Source organism: Oncorhynchus gorbuscha, linkage group LG01 (genome assembly GCF_021184085.1).
Source record: "Oncorhynchus gorbuscha isolate QuinsamMale2020 ecotype Even-year linkage group LG01, OgorEven_v1.0, whole genome shotgun sequence".
NCBI classification, from domain to species: Eukaryota; Metazoa; Chordata; class Actinopteri; order Salmoniformes; family Salmonidae; genus Oncorhynchus; species Oncorhynchus gorbuscha.
Genome location: NC_060173.1, coordinates 13,156,236 through 13,174,654, shown reverse-complemented (window position 1 = coordinate 13,174,654; position 18,419 = coordinate 13,156,236). Strand labels below are relative to the sequence as shown.

At 44.8% G+C, this 18,419-nt stretch overlaps 1 protein-coding gene across 1 annotated transcript in view; it reads left to right on the top strand.

The window, feature by feature from the left end:
- The window catches only part of LOC124033248 (SH3 and multiple ankyrin repeat domains protein 2-like), a 209,048-nt gene that overhangs the window by 77,572 nt on the left and 113,057 nt on the right, over positions 1-18,419 (top strand). The window contains exon 10 of the mRNA XM_046345236.1: positions 130-451. Within this exon, the coding sequence (XP_046201192.1) occupies positions 130-451 (322 nt within the window). The remainder of the gene's footprint in view (positions 1-129; positions 452-18,419) is intronic.

The following is an 18,419-nucleotide window of genomic DNA, read 5'->3' as shown; positions in this document are numbered from 1 at the left end:
CTTATTCTGTTATTCAACCAGTTTATTTTGGAGGAACAATGATGAAATGATGAAATTACAAATGATGTAATATTTCTCCGTGTTGAAACCTGTTCTAATCCCCCCCTCTCTCTCCGTCCCTCCCTTCAGTGCCTTTCAAGGAGGCGCCGGCCCAACCCACCCGGCGCCAGCAGGCCTCACGGAGTACACTAGCTGCTCCACGGTCTATGCTCCTACGCTCCAACAGCGACAACAACCTGAACGTGAACAACCAGTCACCCCTGCCCTCGCCGTGCCACTCTCCCCTTCATAGCCTCTCCCCCCGTCGGTCCCAGCAGCAGCAGATGCCCAGCCCCAATGGAACAGTCAGGACCATGGGGAAGGGGGCTCCCCGCCCTCCCCGTTCACGTTCGCCCTCCCTGGGGCGCCTGGGGGAGGAGACAACCAGACAGATCCCCCAGCGCCAGCCCAGGTCAGTCACCAAACTTAATTTGAATTATACATTGACTCATGAGGGCCCCCAACGTCTCTTGCGGGTGCCCAAAGCTGAAATCATGGAATTTTTTATGGGGGTCCATAATGACATGATAATTCCCAATCTATTATTTGAACCATGTTACCAACTTTAGGATACACTGATATAGGGTGTCACTTTCCAAAAAGTGCCCTCAATACAGAACCTGCTATTAGGAGTATTTTGGCCCCAAAAATCTGGCCCAAAAGTCCCTGGAGTACATGGCAGTTTGGGGAATAGTGGAAGATTTGTCACATTCACTGAAAGTCTGATCCGTCTTTCATGAAAATGTGGATGGATGGATGTGTATGCATGGATGTGTATGCATGGATGTGGATGGATGGATGTGTATGGATGGATGTGTATGGATGGATGTGTATGGATGGATGTGTATGGATGGATGTGTATGGATGGATGTGGATGGATGGATGTGTATGGATGGATGTGGATGGATGGATGTGGATGGATGGATGTGGATGGATGGATGTGGATGGATGGATGTGTATGGATGGATGTGGATGGATGGATGTGTATGGATGGATGTGTATGCATGGATGTGGATGGATGGATGTGGATGGATGGATGTGGATGGATGGATGGATGTGTATGGATGGATGTGGATGGATGGATGTGTATGGATGGATGTGGATGGATGTGTATGGATGGATGTGTATGCATGGATGTGTGTGGATGTTGACCCATGAGATGCTAGACGTGCTCAACCGTCAGTCCAATCAGTCTCTCTTAACCTTTTTATTGCAGTGGGCTAAATCAGGGTCACACCGAGTGTTTCTTGGTGGCATTAAATACATCTACTTTGAAACAAAAGTATACACCGCACACACAGGGTTAAAACAAATAAAAACAAAACCGTTGGACACCGGATTTTCGGCATATTTGGTTTATTAATTATGAAATTATGAAAAATATGATCAACGCAAGGTATTTTGATTGCAGGAAAGGGATCTATGTTGTGGATGTTGGAGTGAACGTTTGTGTTTTAGACAGTTGTCTGGGGGATTGAGAAGGAGAGGAAGGGGAGGGTTTGTTGTGTTGGGATCAGTTGAGGTTGTGCACCCTAATCCTTAAATAGTGATTAAGTGTATATAGGGAATAGGGGACAAATTACAGCCCCTTCGGTTTATGTGTATTGATTCTGCAACTTCTTTGTGTTGTGTTCACGTCTTTCAGAATAGTGCACATCTGTCATTGTCACCCTAATATACCACCATATTTGAGTAGAGATCAGTTTTGGTCCATGTTAACGACCATTTCTTTCTTTGTATTTAGAGATAAAGTGTGTGTGTACTTGTGTACTGTATACTCCTCTGTGTGTGTGTGTGTCGGTGTGTGTGTGTGCGTGTGTGTGTGTGTGAATCTTTTCACCTAGCAGGGGGGTCTATGGAGAGCACAGCATGCTCAGTAAGTGGGCCATGCCAATTACTCACTGCTAACGTAAAAGGAAAAAGAAAATTAATCTAAATTGAATCTAAAAATGACAGGAATCACACAAGTGATCCTATGAAAATTTGACCTTTTCTCCCCTTTGCTTTCCCGTGTTCAGCCCTTGTTCAGTCCGTGTTCAGCCCGTGTTCAGCCCTTGTTCAGCCCTTGTTCTGTTATGCAGGTGAATGAGGACCCAAAAGCGACTTGGCGAAAACAGAGTCTTTATTCCAGTAAAGGAAATAGGCAATACTCCTGGACAATCAGAGCAGAAAACAAAAAATAAAAAACTTAATTCCACTCGTAGTGACGAGGACAGACTGGAGACTCGACCATTAACTGTAGGTTGCCTCGGGAAGGCACCGACCGTAGCAGACTCAGACACCTGCTCACACGCAGCATCTGAGGGAAACAAGACACGACAGGGCGAGACAAAGACACAGCACGGCGAACATAATACAAGGATCCGACAGGACAGAAACGGAAAACAAGGGGAGAAATAGGGACTCTAATCAGAGGACAAGATAGGGAACAGGTGTGAAAAGACTAGATGATTGAGTAGGAGAATAGGAACAGCTGGGAGCAGGAACGGAACGATAGAGAGAGGAGAGAGAGGGAGGGAGAGAGAAAAAGGGAATGAACCTAATAAGACCAGCAGGGGGAAACGAACAGAAGGGAAAGCATAATGACAAGACAATATAAGACAAAACATGACAGTACCCCCCCACTCACCGAGCGCCTCCTGGCGCACTCGAGGAGGAACACTGGCGGCAACGGAGGAAATCATAGATCACAAACGGTCCAGCACGTCCCGAGAAAGAACCCAACTCCTCTCCTCAGGACCGTAACGGAAAACGATAAAAAGGGAAACTAGGGTACTACTCTAAAAAAAAAAAAAAATGAGACACGGGTAGAGAACTGAAAGCTTTAGAGCAAACAGGACCAAACAGGCCAGGAGAGTAACAACTAGGGACAGACTGAGACACAGCAAGGGCAGGAACAAGACCAGGAGAGATGCGGAGGCAGGGAACAGACTGAGACCCAGCAAGACCAGGAGCAGAAGCAGAAAAAAAGTTACCAGACTTATTCTGCGCGCAGTCCGAACACGCAGCCACGAAACGGCGCGTGTCACGCTCCTGAGTAGGCCACCAAAACCGCTGGCGAATAGAAGCAAGCGTACCCCGCACGCCGGGGTGGCCGGCTAACTTGGCAGAGTGCGCCCACTGAAGAACAGCCAGACGAGTAGAGACAGGAACGAAAAGAAGGTTACTAGGACAAGCGCGCGGCGACGGAGTGTGAGTGAGTGCTTGCTTAACCTGTCTCTCAATTCCCCAGACAGTCCAAACGACAAAAGGAACGGTCGCCCCCTCCAACCACTGTCGCCATTTGCCTAGGGCTAAACGGATGGCGAGCAGTTCGCGGTTAGCCACATCATAGTTACGTTCCGACGGTGACAGGCGATGAGAAAAATACGCGCAAGGGTGGACCCCATCGTCAGTATCGGAGCGCTGGGACAGAATGGCTCCCACGCCCACCCCCGACGCGTCAACCTCGACAATAAACTGTTTAGTGACGTCAGGTGCAACAAGGATAGGAGCGGATGCAAAACGCTTCTTGAGGAGATCAGAACAACAATCATACGACCGGTGAGGAGGAAGGGAGTTGGTTCTGGACCGACTGAAGACCGTGCGCAGACCATGATATTCCTCCGGCACTCCTGTCAAATCACCAGGTTCCTCCTGTGAAGAGGGAGCAGAAGAAACAGGAGGAATATCAGACATTAAACACTTCACATGACAAGAAACGTTCCAGGAAAGGATAGAATTACTAGACCAATCAAAGAAGGATTATGACACACTAGCCAGGGATGACCCAAAACAACAGGTGTAAAAGGTGAACAAAAAATCAAAAAAGAAATGGTCTCACTATGGTTACCAGATACAGTGAGGGTTAAAGGTATTGTTTCACATAATATACTGGGGAGAGGACTACCATCCAAGGCGAACATGACCGTGGGCTCCCCTAACTGTCTGAGAGGAATGTCATGTTCCCGAGCCCAGGCTTCGTCCATAAAACAGCCCTCCGCCCCAGAGTCTATTAATGCACTGCAGGAAGCTGCCGATCCGGTCCAGCGTAGATGGACCGGTAAGGTAGTACAGGTACTTGACGGAGAGGACCGTCTAGTAGCGCTTATCAGTCGCCCTCCGCTTACTGATGAGCTCTGGCCTTTAACTGGACATGAAATGACAAAATGACCAGCGGAACCGCAATAGAGACAGAGGCGGTTGGTGATTCTCCGTTCCCTCTCCTTAGTCGAAATGCGAATACCCCCCAGCTGCATGGGCTCAACACCAGAGTCAGTGGGGAAAGATGGTAGTGTCGGAGAGAGGGGAGACACAGTTAACGCGAGCTCTCTTCTATGAGCTCGGTGACGAAGATCTACCCGTCGTTCAATGCGAATAGCGAGTTCAATCAAAGAATCCACGCTGGATGGAACCTCCCGAGAGAGAATCTCATCCTTAACCTTAGCGTGGAGTCCCTCCAGAAAACGAGCGAGCAACGCCTGCTCGTTCCAGTTACTGGAGGCACCAAGAGTGCGAAACTCTATAGAGTAATCCGTTATGGATCGATTACCTTGACATAGGGAAGACAGGGACCAGGAAGCTTCTTTCCCAAAAACTGAACGATCAAAAACCCTAATCATCTCCTCTTTAAAGTTCAGATAATCGTTAGTACACTTAGCGCTTGCCTCCCAGATAGCTGTGCCCCACAGCCGAGCCCGACCAGTAAGGAGTGATATGACGTAGGCAATCCGAGCTCTCTCTCTTGAGTATGTGTTGGGTTGGAGAGAGAACACTATATCACACTGGGTGAGAAAGGAGCGGCACTCAGTGGGCTGCCCAGAATAACATGGTGGGTTATTAACCCTAGGTTCCGGAGGCTCGGAAGACCCGGATGTAGCTGGTGGCACGAGACGAAGACTCTGATACTGTCCTGAGAGGTCGGAGACCTGAGCGGCCAGGGTCTCAACGGCATGCCGAGCAGCAGACAATTCCTGCTCGTGTCTGCCGAGCATCGCTCCCTGGAACTCGAGAGTAGAGTAGAGAGAATCCATAGTCGCTGGGTCCATTCTTGGTCGGATCCTTCTGTTATGCAGGTGAATGAGGACCCAAAAGCGACTTGGCGAAAACAGAGTCTTTATTCCAGTAAAGGAAATAGGCAATACTCCTGGACAATCAGAGCAGAAAACAAAACATAAAAAACTTAATTCCACTCGTAGTGACGAGGACAGACTGGAGACTCGACCATTAACTGTAGGTTGCCTCGGGAAGGCACCGACCGTAGCAGACTCAGACACCTGCTCACACGCAGCATCTGAAGGAAACAAGACACGACAGGGCGAGACAAAGACACAGCACGGCGAACATAATACAAGGATCCGACAGGACAGAAACGGAAAACAAGGGGAGAAATAGGGACTCTAATCAGAGGACAAGATAGGGAACAGGTGTGAAAAGACTAGATGATTGAGTAGGAGAATAGGAACAGCTGGGAGCAGGAACGGAACGATAGAGAGAGGAGAGAGAGGGAGGGAGAGAGAAAAAGGGAACGAACCTAATAAGACCAGCAGGGGGAAACGAACAGAAGGGAAAGCATAATGACAAGACAATATAAGACAAAACATGACATGTTCAGTCCGTGTTCAGCCCGTGTTCAGCTCTTGTTCAGCCCTTGTTCACTCCTTGTTCAGCCCGTGTTCAGCCCGTGTTCAGCCCGTGTTCAGCCCTTGTTCAGCCCTTGTTCAGCCCTTGTTCAGCCCGTGTTCAGCCCTTGTTCAGCCCGTGTTCAGCCCTTGTTCAGCCCTTGTTCAGCCCGTGTTCAGCCCTTGTTCAGCCCTTGTTCAGCCCGTGTTCAGCCCTTGTTCAGCCCGTGTTCAGCCCTTGTTCAGCCCTTGTTCACTCCTTGTTCAGCCCTTGTTCAGTCCGTGTTCAGCCCATGTTCAGCCCTTGTTCAGCCCTTGTTCAGCCCGTGTTCAGCCCTTGTTCAGCCCTTGTTCAGCCCATGTTCAGCCCTTGTTCAGCCCGTGTTCAGCCCTTGTTCAGCCCTTGTTCACTCCTTGTTCAGCCCTTGTTCAGTCCGTGTTCAGCTAGGGCAATCAGTCCGTATAATGACTTGTTGTGATTGCCTCACATGCCTCCTCTCAGTCGGGTGAGCAGGCTTACTGGCATATGAATACATTATTACTGGAACCTTACTGGCGTATGAATACATTATTACTGGCACCATTACTGCTTACTGGCGTATGAATAAATTATTACTGGTACATTACTGGTGTATGAATACATTATTACTGGCACATTACTGGTGTATGAATACATTATTACTGGTGTATGGCACCTTACTGGTGTATGAATACTGCACATTACTGGTGTATGAATACATTATTACTGGAACCTTACTGGTGTATGAATACATTATTACTGGCACATTACTGGTGTATGAATACATTATTACTGGAACATTACTGGTGTATGAATACATTATTACTGGAACCTTACTGGTGTATGAATACATTATTACTGGAACCTTACTGGTGTATGAATACATTATTACTGGAACCTTACTGGTGTATGAATACATTATTACTGGCACATTACTGGTGTATGAATACATTATTACTGGAACCTTACTGGTGTATGAATACATTATTACTGGAACCTTACTGGTGTATGAATACATTATTACTGGAACCTTACTGGTGTATACATACATTATTACTGGCACCGTTACTGGAGTGCAGCAGTTAAAATGGGACACTGCTATTTCCTCCCTAGTTACAGGAGTGGTTGCTAAGGCCATTACTACAGTATGGTGCATATGTGTTTCAGCTACTAGCTAGCCTACTCCAAGTATATTAGATAATATCCTCTAACTGCAGACCAACAGCTGTAGTGTATTTCATATGTGATGTGATAATTGATGGTTGCTATCGACCCCGCCCTGTGCAACTGGGTACTGGACTTCCTGGCGGGCCGTCCCCAGGTGGTGAGGGTAGGTAACACCATCTCCACCCCACTGATCCTCAACACTGGGGCCCCACAAGGGTGCTTTCTGAGCCCTCTCCTGTACTTCCTGTTCACCCACGACTGCGTGGCCATGCACGCCTCCGACTCAATCATTAAGTTTGCAGACGACACTACACTGGTAGGCTTGATTAACAACAACGACGAGACGGCCTACAGGGAGGAGGTGAGGGCCCTCTGAGTGTGGTGTCAGGAAAAACAGCTTCTATCTCAAGGCCATCAGACTGTTAAACAGCCACCACTAACATTAAGTACATGTAAAAAATGTATCACTAGCCACTTTAAACAGTGCCACTTAATATAATGTTTACATACCCTACATTACTCATCTCATATGTATATACTGTACTCTATACCATTACTGCATCTTGCCTATGCCGTTCTGTACCATCACTCATTCATATATCTTTATGTACATATTCTCCATCCCTTTACACTTGTGTGTATAAGGTAGCTGTTGTGAAATAGTTAGGTTAGATTACTCGTTGGTTAGCACACTCACATTAACATCTGCTAACCATGTGTATGTGACAAATACAATTTGATTTGATTTGATATGATTAGGCCTATGCATTCATAGCCTATGAAGTGTGTAGCGTATACAGTAAGGTGGATTAAACTCTCAATATTTGATGCTGTAGATACATAAAAACATAATGTAATGTAAATGCCAGTATTGATGGATGAGAACCTATAGTGCTTCACACACAGTGGGAGCTAAAGCAGAGGATATATGCTATGCAATGTTATGCTAGGTAGTTAGCATGAGGGATGACTTTGACTGTGACTTTGACATAAACTCTAGTGATTTCCATAGTAGGCTACCTTGTACCTACTTACAGTTATACATCTAGGTACCTACAGTGATGCTACAGTATGCTAGGTAGTTAGCATGAGGGAAGCAGAGTATGCTATGCTAGTTAGTTAGTGTGAGGGATGCAGATTATGCTATGCTAGGTAGTTAGCATGAGGGATGCAGATTATGCTATGCTAGGTAGTTAGCATGAGGGAAGCAGAGTATTCTATGCTAGGTAGTTAGCATTAGGGATGCCTTTGGCTGTGACTTTGACAGAGTCTCTATGGAGGCTTATTAATGAGGCAGCAGCCACTGAGGGCATGTGGGGCTGCTCTTCTCCTCTCCTCTGGCCCACTTTCTCGGTCTCTGCTGCTTTGTTGGGGCTGCATTTATAAGCAAAAATACATAGTAGTAGTATAGTACTAACCATAGCAGATCCCCTTTTTGGATCTATTTTAACCTTTTTTTGAAGGTTCTATAAAGAACCATTCTCATAAGTATCTAAATGTAACCTGTATGGTGCTATAAAAACCCTTTCATGTTCTATAAAGAGGCATTAAAACAGTTTATAGCACCAAAAAAAGGTTCCGCTATTGTTTATAACCCTATATAGAACCCTTTATGGCTCTTTGTAGAACCTTTATGGAGAAAGGTTCTTTACAGAACCATTCTCAATCTCAAAGGTTCTTTGTAGATTCTTTTGAAGAACCATACATGTTTTTTTATATTGGTTAGCCATATTATATTGTTAAAATTCCATAGGTTTTATTATTGTGTTTATTAACTATCGGGAATCAAGGTAAGACCCAAATGCGGACTGAGTGAAGTAACAATGTTTATTGTAACAGGGGCGGGCAAATGACAGGTCAATGGAGGCAGGGGTTGGTAATCCAGAGGTGGAGCAAAGGTACAGGATGGGAGGCAGGCTCAGGTCAGGGACGGGCAGAGTGGTCAGGTAGGTGGGTACAGGGTTAGGACAGGCAAGGGTCAAAAACCAGGAGAATGAGAAAAAGCGAGACTGGGGAAAAACAGGAGCTGAGACAAAATGCTGGTAGGTTTGAACAAACAAGACGAACTGGCACAGACAGACAGAAAACACAGGTATAAATACCCAGAGGATAAGTGGTGAAGATGGGCGACACCTGGAGGGGGGTGGAGACTAGGTGAAACAGATCAAGGCGTGACATTAACTAGTTGAATCAGGTGTGCTAGCTCCAGAACAGCTGAGGAGAGAATTGAGAACCACTTCTCAATTGACACAAGGTCATACGTCTTTCACACCTTCACTGGCCATAGTAATATGCAGTATAACAAACCACACCCCAAAACATTCTAATGAGCGGCCACTCCTAGTTTAATTATCACTAAAAGAGTAAATAACCCTTTTGTGAACTCCAAAGAAGGGCTCAAAGGGTTCTTTGAATCATTATGGTTCCATATTTAACCATCAGTCTTCCCAAACAATCCTTGGGGAACTCTCTTTTCTTTGTGTGTACAGCAAAAATGTAAATGCATAGCCTATCTATTTACTAGGGTACTAGACCCAATTAAATGAGAGATGGTCATTTATTGTATGACAACATCAGGAATGCATCCCAGAATGAAAAGGTGAGAAACTTATTCTGCAATGGTAATGAAAATAGATTCATGTCTAATTTATTTAGATTCAAATAGCAAAATAGATTAATGTCTAATTAATTTAGATTCCAATAACAAAATACATCGATTTTTGCTTTTCTCACTAATGGCGGCATCTTGTTATCAAGGTTTCCTTTATAAAAATATTATTTTATGAATAAGCACATCGTCATATCACCCATTTGCACAACGTACTTACTTACCCACTTGCAATGTATTTCAGAAGAACAGAATATGAGTTGGCCTACTGTATGTTAGTTATCTGGCCATGCTTTATGCCAGGTATTTCCAAACTGGGCTACGCGCAATAAAAATGTGATTCACATTTAAAAAAATAAAATACATTTTTGTTAAATAAAACTTTTTATTATTTATTTATTTTATTCACATTTTCCAACAGTCCATTTATATTTTCCAACTGGGCTATACATTTGGGTGAGGTTTTTTTCTTGACTGACTTGCCTCGTTTCACTGCCAAAAATAAAGTTAAACCATTTAGTGTTCAGCGAAGTAACAACACAATGTCAAATACAGGTAACCTAGTCAAATAATGAACATCCAGTCATATTAACAGTTACTCTCTCAAGGGAATTCCACTAACGGTCCGTATGTAGCCAAACGTAGCTGCTGCTCATTCCGTTTGCTCCAAAATGGATAAATGGTTAAAAAAGTAAGGCCTGCGTCCATAGAGACACCAGCTCTACTGGTAGTACTGCTACCACCAGCAGTACCACACCTGCACCTGTCAACGACAAGTTGGTCTGCGTCCATAGAGACACCAGCTCTACTGGTAGTACTGCTACGACCAGCAGTACCACACCTGCACCTGTCAAAGACAAGTTGTTCTGCTTCCATAGAGACACATACCAACTCTACTGGTAGTACTGCTACTACCAGCAGTACTACACCTGCACCTGTCAAAGACAAGTTGGCCTGCGTCCATAGAGACACCAGCTCTACTGGTAGTACTGCTACGACCAGCAGTACCACACCTGCACCTGTCAAAGACAAGTTGTTCTGCGTCCATAGAGACACATACCAGCTCTACTGGTAGTACTGCTACTACCAGCAGTACCACACCTGCACCTGTCAAAGACAAGTTGGTCTGCTTCCATAGAGACACATACCAGCTCTACTGGTAGTACTGCTACGACCAGCAGTACTACACCTGCACCTGTCAACGACAAGTTGTTCTGCTTCCATAGAGACACATACCAGCTCTACTGGTAGTACTGCTACGACCAGCAGTACCACACCTGCACCTGTCAAAGACAAGTTGTTCTGCGTCCATAGAGACACCAGCTCTACTGGTAGTACTGCTACGACCAGCAGTACCACACCTGCACCTGTCAAAGACAAGTTGTTCTGCGTCCATAGAGACACATACCAGCTCTACTGGTAGTACTGCTACTACCAGCAGTACCACACCTGCACCTGTCAAAGACAAGTTGGTCTGCTTCCATAGAGACACATACCAGCTCTACTGGTAGTACTGCTACGACCAGCAGTACTACACCTGCACCTGTCAACGACAAGTTGTTCTGCTTCCATAGAGACACATACCAACTCTACTGGTAGTACTGCTACTACCAGCAGTACTACACCTGCACCTGTCAACGACAAGTTGTTCTGCTTCCATAGAGACACATACCAACTCTACTGGAAGTACTGCTACTACCAGCAGTACTACACCTGCACCTGTCAACGACAAGTTGTTCTGCTTCCATAGAGACACATACCAACTCTACTGGTAGTACTGCTACTACCAGCAGTACTACACCTGCACCTGTCAACGACAAGTTGTTCTGCTTCCATAGAGACACATACCAACTCTACTGGTAGTACTGCTACTACCAGCAGTACTACACCTGCACCTGTCAACGACAAGTTGTTCTGCTTCCATAGAGACACATACCAGCTCTACTGGTAGTACTGCTACGACCAGCAGTACTACACCTGCACCTGTCAACGACAAGTTGTTCTGCTTCCATAGAGACACATACCAACTCTACTGGTAGTACTGCTACTACCAGCAGTACTACACCTGCACCTGTCAACGACAAGTTGTTCTGCTTCCATAGAGACACATACCAACTCTACTGGAAGTACTGCTACTACCAGCAGTACTACACCTGCACCTGTCAACGACAAGTTGTTCTGCTTCCATAGAGACACATACCAGCTCTACTGGAAGTACTGCTACTACCAGCAGTACTACACCTGCACCTGTCAACGACAAGTTGTTCTGCTTCCATAGAGACACATACCAACTCTACTGGTAGTACTGCTACTACCAGCAGTACTACACCTGCACCTGTCAACGACAAGTTGTTCTGCTTCCATAGAGACACATACCAACTCTACTGGTAGTACTGCTACTACCAGCAGTACTACACCTGCACCTGTCAACGACAAGTTGTTCTGCTTCCATAGAGACACATACCAGCTCTACTGGAAGTACTGCTACTACCAGCAGTACTACACCTGCACCTGTCAACGACAAGTTGTTCTGCTTCCATAGAGACACATACCAACTCTACTGGTAGTACTGCTACTACCAGCAGTACTACACCTGCACCACTTGGGTACACTGCAGCATCCACCGAGACGGATGACACAAACAACTGGATTTGTTATCCCTTTCATGCCCTGCCTCCAGTCCACTAACCGATATCTGAACAAGGCAACAAGTGAAATTGCAAAAAGCGGTTCTGTGAAAATTTTATTTAATCAGAAGCCACTGACAGATTTGTGGATAGGGCTGTGCTCAGAGTATCCTGCCTTGGCAAATCGTGCTGTTAAGACACTGATGCCCTTTGCAACCATGTACCTATGTGAGAGTGGATTCTCGGCCCTCACTAGCATGAAAACTAAATACAGGCACAGACTGTGCATGGAAAAAGACTGAGACTCTTTCCAATACAACCCAACACCGCAGAGTTATGTGCATCCTTTCAAGCACCCCCTTCTCATTAACCTGTGGTGAGTTATTCACATTTTTTATGAACAAATTAGGTTTTATATGTAAGATGGTTAAATAAACAGCAAAATGATTGATTATTATTATTTTATTATTTGTGCCCTGGTCCTGTAAGAGCTCTTTGTCACTTCCCATGAGCCTTTGTGGGTTGTGACAAACTCACCCTCATTCTTATGTTTAATAAATGTATTGTATAGTGTGTGTGTGTGGCAGGCTTTCAATGATGGCAACAAAAACAACATTTGAGAGTGCGCTGACCCTGGTGATAAAGGAGGTACACAGGGGTACGGGACTATGACAAGTTTGGGAACCACTGCTCTATGCCATAGGCTGTAGGCTTGTTCATTTAAATGACACAATATTATTGTAAGTCCTGTGCCATTATTTTACTTTATATGACTTAATAGTAAGAAGAATATACACTGTTCAAAAAAAATAAAGGGAACACTTAAACAACACAATGTAACTCCAAGTCAATCACACTTCTGTGAAATCAAACTGTCCACTTAGGAAGCAACACTGATTGACAATAAATTTCACATGCTGTTGTGCAAATGGGATGGACAACAGGTGGAAATTATAGGCAATTAGCAAGACACCCCCAATAAAGGAGTGGTTCTGAAGGTGGTGACCACAGACCACTTCTCAGTTCCTATGTTTCCTGGCTGATGTTTTGGTCACTTGTTGAATGCTGGCGGTGCTTTCACTCTAGTGGGAACATGAGACGGAGTCTACAACCCACACAAGTGTCTCAGGTAGTGCAGCTCATCCAGGATGGCACATCAATGTGAGCTGTGGCAAGAATGTTTGCTGTGTCTGTCAGCGTAGTGTCCAGAGCATGGAGGCGCTACCAGGAGACAGGCCAGTACATCAGGAGACGTGGAGGAGGCCGTAGGAGGGCAACAACCCAGCAGCAGGACTGCTACTTCTGCCTTTGTGCAAGGAGGAGCAGGAGGAGCACTGCCAGAGCCCTGCAAAATGACCTCCAGCAGGCCACAAATGTGCATGTGTCTGCTCAAACGGTCAGAAACAGACTCCATGAGGGTGGTATGAGGGCCCGACGTCCACAGGTGGGGGTTGTGCTTACAGCCCAAAACTGTGCCGGACGATTGGCATTTGCCAGAGAACATCAAGATTGGCAAATTCGCCACTGGCGCCCTGTGATCTTCACAGATGTAAGCAGGTTCACACTGAGCACATGTGACAGACGTGACAGAGTCTGGAGACGCCGTGGAGAATGTTCTGCTGCCTGCAACATCCTCCAGCATGACCGGTTTGGCGGTGGGTCAGTCATGGTGTGGGGTGGCATTTCTTTGGGGGGGCCGCACAGCCCTCCATGTGCTCGCCAGAGGTAGCCTGACTACCATTAGGTACCGAGATGAGATCCTCAGACCCCTTGTGAGACAATATGCTGGTATGGTTGGCCCTGGGTTCCTCCTAATGCAAGACAATGCTAGACCTCATGTGGCTGGAGTGTGTCAGCAGTTCCTGCAAGAGGAAGGCATTGATGCTATGGACTGGCCCACCCGTTCCCCAAACCTGAATCCAATTGAGCACATCTGGGACATCATGTCTCGTTCGATCCACCAAAGCCACGTTGCACCACAGACTGTCCAGGAGTTGGCGGATGCTTTAGTCCAGGTCTGGGAGGAGATCCCTCAGGAGACCATCCGCCACCTCATCAGGAGCATGCCCAGGCGTTGTAGGGAGGTCATACAGGCACGCGGAGGCCACACACACTACTGAGCCTCATTTTGACTTGTTTTGAAGACATTAAATCAAAGTTGGATCAGCCTGTAGTGTGGTTTTCCACTTTAATTTTGAGTGTGACTCCAAATCCAGACCTCCATGGGTTGATAAATTTGATATCCATTGATAATTTTTGTGTGATTTTGTTGTCAGCACATTCAACTATGTAAAGAAAAAAGTATTTAATAAGAATATATCATTCATTCAGATCTTTATTTTTTTGAGCAGTCTAGTCAAATTTGGCTGAATAAAATAGAAAGGATATTTTCGCTGTTATGGAGCGAGTATGCATGTGTATTGGCTATGTTGACCGTAAATGTTATCATTTGAAACAGGTCCTATATGCTAGAGTTAGAGTTATTTGGCAACTCCAGTTGTGAATGATATGAACCTTAAAATGTCTTAGAAATCAAAACATATGGGTTATTGATGATTTGAGAAAGTTGCGAAAAAAGCTTAGTTCTGTTTCTTGCCTCAGGCAGCACAGATGTTCTCTCATCAAGTGATCATATTTTCATCCATCAGATATTCTCAATTGAATCTTGTCTTTTGATTTAGACTGACCCATTATCAAATGAGCAGGAACAGGGGCAGGGGGGACAATATAAGCCATCTGTCTGCACTTGAATAGCGAATGGAGGCCGCGCGCCTTCCTGCTGGTCCGTTTTGTAGGCTACTTCGGTTTTTATATCGGGAGCATATGTTTATATAGTGGAGCATGTGTTGTTATATCAGAGCATGTGTTTTCATATCAGAGCATGTGTTTTTATTGTGGAGCATGTGTTTATATAGTGGAGCATGTGTTTTTATTGTGGAGCATGTGTTTATATAGTGGAGCATGTGTTTTCATATCAGAGCATGTGTTTTCATATCAGAGCATGTGTTTTCATATCTTAGCATGTGTTTTTATTGTGGAGCATGTGTTTTTATAGTGGAGCATGTGTTTTCATATCGGAGCATGTGTTTTTATTGTGGAGCATGTGTTTTCATTGTGGAGCATGAGTTTATATAGTGGAGCATGTGTTTTTATAGTGGAGCATGTGTTTTCATATCGGAGCATGTGTTTTTATTGTGGAGCATGTGTTTTTATTGTGGAGCATGTGTTTTCATAGTGGAGCATGTGTTTTTATATCAGAGCATGTGTTTTTATATCAGAGCATGTGTTTTTATATCAGAGCATGTGTTTTTACATCAGAGCATGTGTTTTTATATCAGAGCATGTGTTTTTACATCAGAGCATGTGTTTTTACATCAGAGCATGTGTTTTTACATCAGAGCATGTGTTTTTATATCGGAGCATGTGTTTTTACATCAGAGCATGTGTTTTTATATCAGAGCATGTGTTTTTACATCAGTGCATGTGTTTTTATATCAGAGCATGTGTTTTTATATCAGAGCATGTGTTTTTATATCAGAGCATGTGTTTTTATATCAGAGCATGTGTTTTTATATCAGAGCATGTGTTTTTATATCAGAGCATGTGTTTTTATATCAGAGCATGTGTTTTTATATCAGAGCATGTGTTTTTACATCAGAGCATGTGTTTTTATATCAGAGCATGTGTTTTTATATCAGAGCATGTGTTTTTATATCAGAGCATGTGTTTTTATATCAGTGCATGTGTTTTTATATCAGAGCATGTGTTTTTATATCAGAGCATGTGTTTTTATATCAGAGCATGTGTTTTTATATCAGAGCATGTGTTTTTATATCAGAGCATGTGTTTTTATATCAGAGCATGTGTTTTTATATCAGAGCATGTGTTTTTATATCAGAGCATGTGTTTTTATATCAGAGCATGTGCATGTGTTTTTTTATGTGTTTTTATATCAGAGCATGTGTTTTTATATCAGAGCATGTGTTTTTACATCAGTGCATGTGTTTTTATATCAGAGCATGTGTTTTTATATCAGAGCATGTGTTTTTATATCAGAGCATGTGTTTTTACATCAGAGCATGTGTTTTTATATCAGAGCATGTGTTTTTATATCAGAGCATGTGTTTTTATATCAGAGCATGTGTTTTTATATCAGAGCATGTGTTTTTACATCAGAGCATGTGTTTTTATAGTGGAGCAGAGGAAAAAATATAACACTTATTTTACTACACCCATCAAGCATACACTCGCTGCCCGACAGGTGATAGTCTGCCCAAACTCTGTATGCCATGGGCTCTCCGACCTTGTTCCTGCACCTACCCAGTGGTTCATTTGGGAAACCAAGTCAAATCTGTTTGGGAACATCGAAACTAACATGTTTTTGCAACAAAACATATTTCACTTGACCGTTGACAAGTGAGGAAAGAGAGGATGAGATGGAAACGCATGGTGGTCAGATATGATGTAAATTAGAGCTAAAGGTAATGTGTCACCCAATGAATTATGAAAATATAAAACATTCCCTGTTATTCAAAATCAAATCCAAATTCACTAATTGTAGGCTAACTGTAAGACGCCCTGCACAATCAATGATCCACCAGCCTGGCCTAGGGCTCTACGTTCTCTCCCAGACTCATGGATACACATTTGGGAGTGTAGCATTTGGTCACCTGTCCATCCAGTATGTACAAGAATACAATCCACACTCAAAGGCTAGAACATGTATGCACCTAAAACATCTTAAATCGGTTTTGTTTGATGTTATTCTGCCATGCATGCGGTAGGCTATGTCTTGTATGAAGGTGCAATCCTAATTGTTATTCAGGTTATTTTTTTACATGTGTATAACCTGTTTTGATCATCACCTTAGAAAGCATTGTCCATTTTGTTGTGTTAGGCTTTGATACAACATCCACAACAACCATGTTTTACACTATTTCAACCTGCTGTTGAACTGTTTTGATGATCAGTGTTTGATGTGATTTTCAATTTCATTTGCATTGGATGTCAGAGTGGTTAGAGGAACAATAGAGCTCTGAGTACCAGACAATTAGGACCTGATGGTAGTTAGAGCCCTGAGTACCAGACCATTAGGACCTGTTGGAGGGAAAATAGAGCCCTGAGTACCAGACCATTAGGACCTGGTGGAGGGACAATAGAGCCCTGAGTACCAGACCATTAGGACCTGGTGGAGGGACAATAGAGCCCTGAGTACCAGACCATTATGACCTGGTGGAGGCACAAGAGAGCCCTGAGTACCAGACCATTAGGACCTGGTGGAGGGACAATAGAGCCCTGAGTACCAGACCATTAGGACCTGGTGGTGGGACAATAGAGCCCTGAGTACCATACCATTAGGGCCTGGTGGAGGGACAATAGAGCCCTGAGTACCAGACCATTAGGACATGATGGTAGTTAGAGCCCTGAGGACCAGACCATTAGGACCTGGTGGAGGGACAATAGAGCCCTGAGTACCAGACCATTAGGACCTGATGGTAATTAGAGCCCTGAGTACCAGACCTTTAGGACCTGGTGGAGGGACAATAGAGCCCTAATTACCAGACCATTAGGACCTGGTGGAGGGACAATAGAGCCCTGAGTACCAGACCATTAGGACCTTGTGGAGGGACAATAGAGCCCTGAGTACCAGACCATTATGACCTGGTGGTGGGACAATAGAGCCCTGAGTACCAGACTATTAGGACCTGGTGGAGGGACCATAGAGCCCTGAGTACCAGACCATTAGGACATGATGGTAGTTAGAGCCCTGAGTACCAGACCATTAGGACTTGGTGGAGGACTTGGTGGAGGGACAATAGAGCCCTAATTACCAGACCATTAGGACCTGGTGGAGGGACAATAGAGCCCTGAGTACCAGACCATTAGGACCTTGTGGAGGGACAATAGAGCCCTGAGTACCAGACCATTAGGACCTGGTGGAGGGACAATAGAACCCTGAGTACCAGGCCATCAGGATATGATGGAGGGACCATAGAGCCCTGAGTACCAGGCCATCAGGACCTGATGGAGGGAACATAGAACCCTGAGTACCAGTCCATTAGGACCTGATGGAGGGACCATAGAGCCCTGAGTACCAGGCCATCAGGACCTGATGGAGGGACTATAGAACCCTGAGTACAAGGCCATTAGGACCTGATGGTAGTTAGCAAATTGGGCACTATACCCGGATTAGACAGCTTCACTGTCGAAACGTTGGACATACAATTTTAGCATCTGAGCTCCTAGAGTGTTCCGTCTTTTCTTACATTTTTTAAGTGTTCCACTCCACTAGCCAGCACCTCGCCTAAATAGGTGTGCATTTCTTTCACCTCTAGTAAATTGGGCACTACAAAAGCATG